This window comes from Salmo salar, chromosome 15, assembly GCF_965601325.2.
Source record: "Salmo salar chromosome 15, fSalSal1, whole genome shotgun sequence".
In the NCBI taxonomy this organism is placed as follows: Eukaryota; Metazoa; Chordata; class Actinopteri; order Salmoniformes; family Salmonidae; genus Salmo; species Salmo salar.
In genome coordinates this window covers 68,105,180-68,117,980 of record NC_138305.1, presented here as the reverse complement: position 1 = coordinate 68,117,980, position 12,801 = coordinate 68,105,180, and the positions used below count along the sequence as shown (strand labels likewise).

Here is a 12,801-nt window from a genome sequence, read left to right as displayed (position 1 = left end):
CCGATGAGGGACAGAACACTGAGCCAATCACTGCGCAACTAGAGAACATTACCAACCCTTCCTCTCTGTATTTTCAGCTGGCTGCCGAAAGCACCACCGAAAGCACTGACCTAGGCTAAAACACCTGCATTTTGAAGCTGTCTTACTCAAGAAAGCAAAAAAGAGACCATGTTTGTATGCGGTTTTATTAACTCAATTTATTTTTTACATTGTTTGTAAACTGATATGTGACACGTATTAATGTCAAAATAAAAAACATTGTGTGTAGGGGTGGGCTAAACAGGTTCCCCCCTTTGGTATGTTCTATTGAGAACTGTCTGGTGCTTCTACACCTGCAGGTGCTTCTACACCTGCATTGTTTGCTGTTTGGGGTTTTAGGCTTGGTTTCTGTACAGCACTTTGACATCATCTGATGTAAGAAGGGCTTAATAAATACATTTGATTGAAATTTGATCTGGGACTTGTTGTTTCCCTGTTTAGGCCTACTACTCAAAGATATTTTACTTATTAAGTCAAAGACGAAATTAACTGCAATACACTGGCCTCAAATATTGTCTATTAGCATAACTAGACCATACAGACCAACAGGGGGCCCATTGTATAAACAAAAATCATCCTATTAAAACGTGTACAATGCAACATGCCTAGCTCTGCCCACAGTGGATGGCTTACGGATCGCTCTTTACAATAAGCGCTCATATTGTCATATTCCAACAGCTGGAGTTATACCACCACAACGGCAAAAAAAACGATGCGTCCGGTAGCTCCTAGCCTCAATAAACGCATGGCAATATCAATGACAATAGGCTATTTAGTTCATAACCTATTGTCTGCTTTAGTCATTTGATCAAGTTGAGAGTGATGCTCTTGTCAAAAGCCGCTGGAAACACTTTTATTATAGGCTATGACTATGACTACAGCATCGTGAATCTACAGAAACAACCGACAGATGGCACGAGATGCACAGTGACCAAATCTTTTCTTGACCCATTCCTTTGAAAATAAAATGCCGCTTCCGTGTTCCACACGTTTCACCTTAGACTAGCCTGCACACAATGCCTGATGGGATATGAGTGCATTTCCCTGACATCTATGCATTGGCGTTTGTGGTACTACATTTCCCTTCAACCACCATTCTTATCTTCTAGTTCTCTCAGCTGAGTGATCTGACAGCGCTAGACAGCTTCTCCCCAATCGCTCTGAGCAGCCGGGGAGAGGCGAAGGGCAAAGGAACTGCAGTCATGGAGCAGTTGTAGGGATAACAGACAAGCCTCTCCTGCCGGAAGAAATAAAGAAACCACAGCTTCATGACCGAAAACGCAATACCCAAAGTGGCAACGAGAAACGCAAGAGTACCGATCATGCAGTTCAAATACAGAAGAATCTAATAATCTATTAAAACGAAAGGGTTCTCCTCGATCCTTCAAGATTGGACCCGCTTGAAGCCGTCTCATCCCCTCGTCGTAGGATTAGCTGGCGCATCGGCCAAGGTTGATCCATCACCAACATCCACAGTATGTCCGTGGAGGAGCAGCGCTATTCTGAAACGATGCTCGTGCTAGAGGCCGAACCGGAGTGTCTGCGAGCCGAGATAGAGCGCCTTTCCCGGGAGCTGAGTGAGACCACCCATGAGAAGATCCAGGCGGCGGAGTACGGGCTGGCAGTGCTGGAGGAGAAGCAGCAGCTTCAACATCAGTATGACGACCTGGAGATCGAATACGAGACCGTGCGCCAGGAACTGGACATGCTCAAAGAGGTACGTTGTAGTGTTTTAACGGTGTGTATTTGCTGTATGAAATTGAAATATACATTTAAACAGCTATAAAATTCCATATATTTTTTTTGTGGGGGGGGGGGGGGGGGGGCAATGAAGTACTTGTAACTTTGCCTTATGTTCTATCAATGATTCCCCTTTCAGGGTGAATTTATATTATTGCCATACTACCCCTTCTAGCTATAGGCTTCATAATATCTTGCCAAGCTGCTGTGGAATTAGCTTTTTCTAATTGAAGGTATTGGGGTTAGAGACAAATGCGTTCTGTTTTTTCCATGCCCATACAGTGTTTGTTGTGTATTGTCATTTGCTGTGGGATTTGAAATGTAAACTCAAATATACTGAAGAAAAATATAAACGCAACATCTAACAATTTAAATGAATTTACTGAGTTACAGTTGAAATAAAATCAGTCAATTGACAAAATGCATTAGGCCCTATTCTATGGATTTCACATGACTGGGAATACAGATATGCATATGTTGGTCACAGATACCTTAAAAAAAAAATAGGGCCGTGGATCAGAAAACCAGTCAGTATCTGGTGTGACCACCATTTGCATCATGCAGCGCGACACATATCCTTTGCATACGGGCTGGCAGACTGTTGATTGTGGCCTGTGGAATGGTGTAATTTTCAGCTTCCAGGATTTGCATACAGATCTTTACGACATGGAGCTGTGCATTATCATGCTATAAGGTGATGTCGGCGGATGAATAGCACCACAATGGGCCTCAGAATCTCGTCACGGTATCTGTGCGTTCAAATTGCCATCGATAAAATGCAATTGTGGTAATTGTCCGTAGTTTATGCCTGCCCTATACCATAACCCCACCGCCACCATGGGACAACTTTGACATCAGCAAACGCTCACCAACACGACACCATACACGTGGTCTGTGGTTGAGTGGCCGGTTGGACTTGCTGCCCAATTCTCTAAAACGACACTGGAGGTGCTTATGGAAGAGAAATTAACATTAAATTATCTGGCAACAGCTCTGGTGGAGATTCCTGCAGTCAGCACGCCAATTGCACGCTCCATCAAAACTTGTGTGACAAAACAGCACATTTTAGCGTGGCTTTTTATTGTTCCCAGCACAAGGTGCACCTGTGTAATGGTCATGCTGTTTAATCAGCTTCTTGATATACCACACCTTTCAGGGGGATGGATTATCTTGGCAAAGGAGAAATGCTGACTAACAGGGCTGTAAACATATTTGTGGACATAATTTGAGAGAAATAAGCTTTTTGTGGGTATGAAACATTTCTGGAATCTTTTATTTCAGCTCATGAAACATGGGACCAAAACTTTACATGTTGTGTTTATATTTTTGTTCAGTGTATATTGCACTGCTGAAATATTATAGGCTTACTCCAATGAGGATGAAGATGAGTTATCTGACATGCTGAACATTATATCTTCACTAATGTATCTGAGTAATGGTTATCCACTGCCACCCTTTTTATTAATGTGTAACTGATAAAAAAAGTGGACATTCACTCAATTGCTTTTGGTTGATATCATTTTATCCCTCATTTAAACACACATAAGTCCTCTCTAATACCAATTTTGACAATACTCTTAGTAAAGTAGTCTCTCAAACCAGAGGACCTTAATTATCTGGTATTTCCAGTCTGGTTTGAAAAAGAGGCGGGCATGTGGTTTTTGAATTTTGAAAGTTCCCGCCTGAAAAAGAGGAAGGATGAGTAACCTACTCACAGAGGAAACAAAATGAGTTTTGACCATTCAGGAATGGGAGGAATGTTGACTGTTAGGGCAGGGAGACAGGATAAAGGACTGGTCTGTCTTTCCAAACTGTGAAAACCCCTTTCCCACTTAAATGTAACACGCCAGTCCTAGTTCTACCTTCCTTTTCCTGGCAGAGGTTTCAGCAGCCTTGTGATTTTGATTAGGAAAGAAGGAGAGTGGGGTAAGAAGTAGGGTAGGGAGTCAGAGTGAACTGCTGCAGCTGCTGAACAGCTTACGTGTCCCAGAGCAGTTTGGTAGAAAAGGGGCATGTCCTTTTTTTGCACTGAGATTTCTCCCCAGAGATTCACTGCATGGCCTGGATGAGTCACTTCCTGCTATGTGGAACCTATCTCTGAGATTTTACTTCCCTGCTGCTACCCACATGACTAGAACAGACCAATCATCATGGCTCAGTGGGCTGGGTACCCTATGATGACAGCTCCCTTGGGTCTGTAAATATGTGAGTGGGATGAGGAATGAGGCAGAGAGAGAGAGAGGAGGGAGGCAGAGAAAAAGGGAGAGGAACCCTTGGCTGAACAGATATAACACAGTAAAAGCTTAAGGCAATAAACACATTGTTTCTCTCTGTCGTCCCTTTCCTCTGTCTCTTCTCCCTCTTTCTCCCCCTCACTATTGCATCTCTCTCTACCTCTCTACCTCTCTCTCTACCTATCTTTCTTTCTTTCTCTCTCTCTCTCTCTCTCTCTCTCTCTCTCTCTCTCTACCGCTCTCTCTCTCTCTCTCTACCGCTCTCTCTACCGCTCTCTCTACCGCTCTCTCTACCGCTCTCTCTACCGCTCTCTGTGGTTAGTGGCTGGGTTTTTAGAGTGCTTTCTCAGCCTGCTCTGTGTTCCCATGCTTTCCTTTGGCCAGTATCTCAGAATAACATGGAAAACTCCTGAATAGAGGAAACAGACTGACAGCGATAGAGCAAGAATAGGGTAAACTGATTGCTTCAAGATAATTATAGGGGTGCTTTTGTTTTTCTTCCACTTTTCGAAGCAGACTATTGTTTTTAAAAAAACAGCCTGAATCATTGCATTTTTGTCTGACTTACCAAGTTGGTGATGACTCGTTGGTTAGTCACGGAAAATTGTGTTTTGAATGAACAAATGTCTAATATCCACTGTTTGTTTGAGCAATTCTGGTTTGATGATCATTAAGACTTGTCCACCAGGAAATCAGTTGATTGTTTGTCGGGTTGCCATTTGTGAGACTATAGTGGATATTGAGATTTCCATAGAGTCATGCCTGGATCCGTTTGCTGTGTGCCAAATTGAATTGATATTTTAATTAATTTTAATGACTGCCTTCGATGCATAGCCGCAGGAAGTATGGGTATGGGTGCTGAGGGTGCTGCAGCACCCCCAGAAGAAAAAATAAATCTAAAAATACACCTTATCTCAGTGGATGATTTCCACAGAAAATACAATAATACAATACAATAATAACAAAACATTTCTTCATATTTCATTTTGTACAGGATGCCTGAATAGAATAATCTGTAATAGAAGAGGGTGAGATGTTATTCTGCTGAAACACACTATTAACTCAGATGGCCTGTAGAAGTACAGTGCACTCATGTCATTATAGTACTTCAGTCAATTTCTATTGGCCTGCCACTGTGTGCTGAGTTAAGGAAGCACCATTAACAGCAACTTTGGCGACTGGTAAAATGGTCTAGCTGACTTATACAAACAGAATGTTGCCTGTCCTTTGTCTCTAGGGGCTGTTAGGACTGTTGGACTACTGTCTAGTCAGGTAAATGTTGGATGACCATTGTCTCTGGAGATGGTTATTACATAGCTGTACCTGGCTACTATTTACAATGGTGTCTGTCCAACATTGGACCCTGTGTTCGTCTCTGCGTGTGCACATAATTCAAGTTTGTTGTGTGTTAAAAGGACAGATGTTACTCTTTTGTCCCAATCTGGGTGGGAAAAAGCAGGCCAGAAATCATTGTTGGCATTGAGCAAAGTCCAGTTGCCCTTTAAACTGGAGTAGGTCTAACCCCGGGGGCAGGGAAGGACAAACTGCAGAAGAGGACACACATACGCACACACGTGCGCTAGTCAACACCACTTGGGAGGCAGTGCAATAAATTGGAGGAATTCATCTCTGCGCTGTTGCCTAGTCTGTTGCCTAGTAACAGCACAGATCTTTGCCTTAATTTGAGAATCCGGCATGCTGCCTTCCCAGCAGGTGTTTCTACCAGTGTGACTGTGAGTGTGTGACTGAGGCTGCTGCTCTGCAAATTAAGGCTTTACAGCTACCTGCTGCTGCAGAATGGCACACATACAGTGAACCATCAGAGACCATCCATGGATGGAGGCTATTCTATGGATAGATTTGATATTGTATATTCTGAGGATATTTTCTGTCTTTCTATATGTCCATCCACTGATTCCTTACATGTTATTTCCCTCTTGTTGTTCCAGATTTTCTAGTAGCCAGTATTCTAGGAATCCTGCCCTGCTACTTGCTAGTCACCCTGACATGCTGCTCCCATACTAACATACTGCTCAGGCTTTAGATTCCTACTGTTGGTATATTATCATTCCTTGGGTCTCTCACCCTCCCCTTACATGTTACTGTAACATAAGGTCACAACCTCTCTGTTTGGCTTTGCTTTGACTCTTGTCATTGTTTCTAAGTGAGTGGACCGTTGGCAAGCCAACTTTCCCCCTCCCCCAATCTTACCACACCTTTCAGGGGTTAGAGGGCACTTACTGTTTGTTGACTGTTGCTACCCATTGATAGCCCATTGATAGCCAAAATAGCTGCTACGGCTATCTTGGATTATAGTGTCCATCTGTTGGCTTGCTAGACGTACATCCTAGGTCACTTGGCCCCCGGGCTCCTCTGGGGTGTCCTAGGGTGCTTCTCGATAATTTAAAATGGATTCCTCTCCTCGTTTCCTTTTTCTTCCTCTCCTTCGTCTCCAATGATAAGATCCTATCAAAACACAAGGTAAACCTGCTGTCAAAGCGTAGGTTTATAAGAGCAGGTTTAGCACAAATCTCCTTAGTCCTATAACGTGATTAGGCTGCTATACTCTCCACCTTATGATGATAAGACTGTGGACTTTAGCCTCTTTACCATTAACAGTACAACTTCTAATGACAAGTTAATGATATTATAATACACCTTCACCTTACCAGTTGATGATATCACAGGTTTACAGACTCCAGCCCCCACAGCTGTTGTTTATATTCTTAATTTAAACCACTCAGCAAAGACATCATGTGCCACACCTTTCTTTAACTGTTCTTGTGACTCGTGGGAGTCCCCAACCACAGATCCAGGATTAGATTACTTTAACCCCATAGTCTCGTGATGCCATCCTTCCAGGTATCGTTTATCACTGGGCTGGAAATTGAGGTTTCCTCAAAACCCATTTTAACCATAACTATTACAGGGAAATAAAACAGTGGTTAGGGGTAATTTCACTGAGACTGTGGAATATCTGTCTTGTTGTGAATGTTGAGACTGGTGTTACACAACTAGGATGCAATGTTGCATGTGACATAATCTCAAGCAAATGGTGCTGTTACATGTAGCAAATCTAAAGCTCTGGGCCTCTCTCAGGCCTGTGGAACCGATTGTCACGAGGTTGCCCGGGTGGCCATAAAGATGACAGCATTCTCAGATTATTGTGGGAGCAGACAACGGGCCCATAGAACATTCCATAGCCTTCTCTTTCCACATCTTTTTCTTTGTTTCTCTCCAATGCTGGACCAATGCTGTTAGTCAACACACACACACTACTGTTGTCATGACAAAGGCCAGTGTTCTCTGAGTTCTTGTGACATTGTGGAGAGTGTCAGAGAACACACTATAGCCATTCAGTCACGCCCCCTCCCTCTCTCCCTCTTTTTCTTGCTCCCTCTCTCTCCAGCAGCTGTGCATCAGGCTGTGGAATTCTCCCTGACAATCGGAGGCTAAACACAGTTAAACTCAGAAGAACTGGGCACTCTGTACTCGGCTCTCTGGCCTTTGTGTGCCTAAGCCCGATAGAGTTAACAGGTCTTGGGTGTCAAAGATGAAGGGAGCGTCAAACGCTCCCAGAACACAGAGGAATGACTTCAGGAGAGATTGAGAGAGGTCCCATTGTGGCTGTATTTGTAAGGACTGGTCACTTTCGTCCCTTTTTTTTAAATGCCAGATCGCTAAAGCACATATCTATATGTCCTTTAACAAAGATGTCAGGTGTGACATTAAACCCCTCCACTGTGTTCATTGTGTCAAACCCCTAGGATTAGGGCTGTTGTGGTGACCGTATTACCGCCACACCGGCAGTCATGAGTCATGTAGGCAGTTTAGTCACGGTAATTAGGCTTCTCCAAGCTCTGATGCTGCTGATAGTCATTAGTAGACTACCAACTTGCTAACTGCCTGGTACTCAGGACTCCATTATCCCTCTAATCACTCTGACAACAATGCTAATGTAATCGAAAATCTAATCAAACACTTCATGAGATCCCATGAGCTCATGTTGCGCAACATTTCTATAGGCTATGCAATTGCGCAAGAAAACAGAGTGATGGCCACTATTAAAAAGAGGAGGATCCCATCAGCTTTCTATAGGCTAGGCCTACTATATTTAGTTCTCAACTTTCCTAATATTAAGAATATATTTAGCACATTGATTATCTTTACAACAGGAGTATAGCCTACCTGGCTGGCATGAAGATGAACCACAGGAAACGCGTCCTCCATTTGCTATTTAAGTGCAGGTAGCCTAGTGGTTTGAGGGTTGGGGCAGTAACCGAAAGGTTCCCAGATTGAATCCCCGAGGTGACAAGTAAAAAAACTGTCGTTCTGCCCCTGAACAAGGCAGTTAACCCACTGTTCCTAGGCCGTCATTGTAAATAAGAATTTGTTCTTAACTGACTTGCCTAGTTAAATTTTTGATAATTGTCCATTCTAAATCAAAACAAATTTCACACATATATTATTTAGTACAGTTGAAGTCGGAAGTTTACGTACACTTAGGTTGGAGTCATTAAAACTCGTTTTGCAACCACTACAAAAATGTCTTGTTAACATGCTATATATCGTTTTGTCAAGTCAGTTAGGACATCCTACTTTGCATGACACAAGTAATTTTTCCAACAATTGTTTACAGACAGATTATTTCATTTATAATTCACTGTATCACAATTCCAGTGGGTCAGAAGTTTACATACACACTTTAAACAGCTTGGAAAATTCCCGAAAATTATGTCATGGCTTTAGAAGCTTCTGATAGGCTAATTGACATCATTTGAGTCAATTGGAGGTGTACCTGTGGATGTATTTCAAGGCCTACCTTCAAACTCAGTGCCTCTTTGCTTGACATCATGGGAAAATCAAAAGAAATCAGCCAAGACCTAAGAAAAAAATTGTAGACCTCCACAAGTCTGGTTCATCATTTGGAGCAATTTCCAAATGCCTGAAGGTACCACGTTCATCTGTACAAACAATAGTACGCAAGTATAAACACCATGGGACCACGCAGCCGTCATAGCGCTCAGGAAGGAGACTCGTTCTGTCTCCTAGAGAGGAATGTACTTTGGTGCGAAAAGTGCAAATCAATCCCAGAACAACAGCAAAGAACCTTGTGAAGATGCTGGAGGAAACAGGTTCGAAAGTATCTATATCCACAGTAAAACGAGTCCTTTATCGACATAACCTGAAAGGCCACTCAGCAAGGAAGAAGCCACTGCTCCAAAACCGCCATAATAAAGCCAGACTACGGTTTGCAACTGCATATGGGGACAAAGATCGTACTTTTTGGAGAAATGACCTCTGGGCTGATGAAACAGAAATAGAACTGTTTGGCCATAATGACCACGATGTTTGGAGGAAAAAGGGGGAGGCTTGCAAGCCGAAGAACACCATCCCAACTGTGAAGCATGGGGTGGCAGCATCATGTTGTGGGGGTGCTTTTGCTGCAGGAGGGACTGGTGCACTTCACAAAATAGATGGCATCATGAGGACGGAAAATGATGCGGATATATTGAAGCAACATCTCAAGACATCAGTCAGGAAGTTAAAGCTTGGTCGCAAATGGGTCTTCCAAATGGACAATGACCCCAAGGATACTACCATAGTTGTGGCAAGATGGCTTAAGCACAACAAAGTCAAGGTATTGGAGTGACCATCACAAAGCCCTGACCTCAATCCTACAGAAAATGTGTGGTCAGAACTGAAAAAGCATGTGCGAGCAAAGGAGGCCTAGAAACCTGACTCAGTTACACCAGCTTTTGTCAGGAGGAAGGGGCCATAATTCACTGAACTTATTGTGGGAAGCTTGTGGTAGACTACCCGAAACGTTTGACCCAAGTTAAACAATGCTACCAATGCTACCAAATACTTATTGGCTAAATGTAAACTTCTGACCCACTGGGAATGTGATGAAAGAAATAAAAGCTGAAATAAATAATTCTCTCTACTATTATTCTGACATTTCACATTCTTATATTAAAGTGGTGATCCTAACTGACCTAAGACCGGGAATTTTTACTAGGATTAAATGTCAGGAGTTTAAATGTATTTGGCTAAGGTGTATGTAAACTTCCGACTTCAACTGTATATTTAAACACAAGATTAAATCAAGAATAGTCTGATGGGTGACAATATTAGCATATCACTTGTGAATTATATATTATCACTTGTGAATTATGCCCAGTTTAAAGCAAGAAGCAATGCCCTTTTTTTTGTAACATTTTCAAATCATAGTTGCACACCTCATGTAGCCTAGCCCATAGGCCTATATGTTTTGATAAGGTTTGTATCACAACGAAAGTGGCCAAATAACTTCTTAAAATTTAAGCACATTACTCTGCTTTACAAGGGGTGTAGAGTCTAACTGGGATACATAAGCAGCGTGTGAATTTCAAGTTTGGGGAAGGTACTTTTCACCATAAAAAAGCACCTTTATAATAAAAGCATTACATGCATTATCGCATTTGCAGTCACTTTTGATAGTATTATTTTCCGCTAATGGAACATTTGTGCTTATATCCTACTGCTGCGTGCGCATTGTTATCAAGTACTTCTCAAATTGTGAATGAGAGACTGATAAAGTGTGTACAGGTCGGCAAAAAAATTAATAAAAAAAATAAAAGTCATCATTAGAGTCGCATCATGCAGCCTTACAATGTATTAAAAATCAAAACATATAGCCCGACGTTTGTAGAACAACTAAAGTTACATAAATAACTCTAAATTAAGAATATAGGAGGACCTGTTTCTTTGTTAACGCTCAACACAGAATAGCCGCATGTGCACACTCCATCAGAAATCATTTGGAGAAAATATCCTTTCTATTTTATTCAGCTTTGTTCAATTGTATTCTTCATACTATAAAATAATATAAAATAATGTCACGGAATTCTAAGCAAATTCTGTATTCTAAATGAAATAGTGTACCCAACAGCCATTTGGCATAGCCAGATCAGGACCTAACATAAGGACAACTCAGAGTATGCTGTTCTGTTCTTCTGAAATAGACTACATTTTCTTCATATCATGTTTCTTTAGACCTGTCTAAAATAAGTAATGGATTTATTGTGAAGGTGTAGGTTATATTACATGGATTTATTAGACTTTTAAAATGTAGATGTTCCAAAGGTCTACATCAGTGGCTTGTGTTGAAGCCAGGAGATGCTAAATGTGTTTGTTAATTACCGGTCAATTACCGTGAAACCGTCAGTTATTTGCTTGACAATCACAGGCTGACAAAATTCCGTGAACGTCACAGCCCTATCTATTAGATGCCTTTCAAAAATAGGATGACACAGTACATTTGCTCCCTTGTAAGGGAAGAGATGTCCTAAAGTCATCCTCAGTTTGATTGTTGTTGTCCCACGGTTGGATTGGGCTCTAGTAGGGGGGTGTTTGTCTGGGGTGTTTGCCCCAATATGGCGCTCTAATAGTGGGGTTGGTCAGTGATTGGCAGGGCCTCCCTCCCTGGAGCCACCAGACCATGAGTGGTTGATATGGATGCTTCTCTAAACTATGTACTTTGGGATCCCCACACCCCCTCCCCATATTGTTTTAGAGGGTATTTTAACCGTTCCTTTCATATCTGGCGGCCCTGTGCTGGACACCCGCTCCGCAATTAAGGGATAATCTTTTCTAAATGGCACTAAATAAAGTCCCAAATCCTCTCCCTTCTTGGTCTAAGAGGATGAATCCCAGCCGCTGTGCTCAGGGCTTATGGATGTCTGGGAGCAAGGCCAGGACCCGGCGACACTCAGCCCAGGGAAAAGAGTGCCTGCCTGGTTGCTGCTGCCCTGGCGCTTCCCTGCCTGGTGCTCTACCGGCACTTGTTCCCTTCTAGCCTACTCCACTGTCTGTATGTCTCCACTGGGTCTGTCCTGCTACTCTGGTGTCCCATGGAATGGGCCAGCTGGGATTAATGTGGACACCTGCTCATCGAATCTCTCATTCCAAAATCATGGGCATTGATATGGAGTTGGCCCCCCTTTGCTGCTATAACAGCCTCCACTCTTCTGGGAAGGCTTTCCACTAGATGTTGAAACATTGCTGTGGGGACTTGCTTCCATTCAGCCACAAGAGCATTAGTGAGGTTGGGCACTGATGTTGGGCGATTAGGCCTGGCTCGCAGTCGGCGTTCCAATTCATCCCAAATGTGTTCAATGGGGTTGAGGTCAGAGCTCTGTGCACACCAGTCAAGTTCTTCCACAATGATCTCTATAAACCATTTCTGTATGGACCACGCTTTGTGCACGGAGGCATTGTAATGCTGAAACAGGAAAGGGCCTTCCCCAAACTGTTGCCACAAAGTTGGAACCACAGAATTGTCTAGAATGGCATTGTATGCTGTAGCGTTAAGATTTCCCTTCACTGGAACTAAGGGGCCTATTCCGAACTATGAAAAATATCCCCAGACCATTATTCCTCCTCCACCAGTTACAGTTGGCACTATGCATTGTGGCAGGTAGCGTTCTCCTGGCATCTGCCAAACCCAGATTAGTCCAGATGGTGAAGCTTGATTCATCCCTCCAGAGAATGCGTTTCCACTGCTCCAGAGTCCAATGGCGTCGAGCTTTATACCACTCCAGCCAGCGCTTGGCATTGCGCATGGTGATCTTAGGCTTGTGTGCGGCTGCTCGGCCATGGAAACCCATTTCATGAAGCTCCAGACGAACAGCTCTTGTGCTGACGTTGCTTCCAGAGGCATTTTGGAACTCGGTAGTGAGTGTTACGTGCTTCAGCACGCAGCGGTCCCATTCTGTGAGCTTGTGTGGCCTACCACTTCCCGGCT

At 43.0% G+C, this 12,801-nt stretch overlaps 1 protein-coding gene across 6 annotated transcripts in view; it reads left to right on the top strand.

Moving 5' to 3' along the window:
* Positions 1-1,151: 1,151 nt before the first annotated feature.
* LOC106571893 (protein bicaudal D homolog 2) overlaps positions 1,152-12,801 on the top strand; it is a 75,724-nt gene continuing 64,074 nt past the window's right edge. For 5 of the 6 annotated variants that reach the window (XR_006759223.2, XM_014145432.3, XM_014145430.3 and 2 more), the window contains exon 1: positions 1,152-1,756. Coding sequence is in view for 5 of the 6 variants with exons in the window: in XM_014145432.3 (XP_014000907.1) it covers positions 1,517-1,756 (240 nt within the window). In the remaining variant the exon portion in view is untranslated. The remainder of the gene's footprint in view (positions 1,757-12,801) is intronic. The other variant, XM_014145431.3, reaches the window with a different exon arrangement.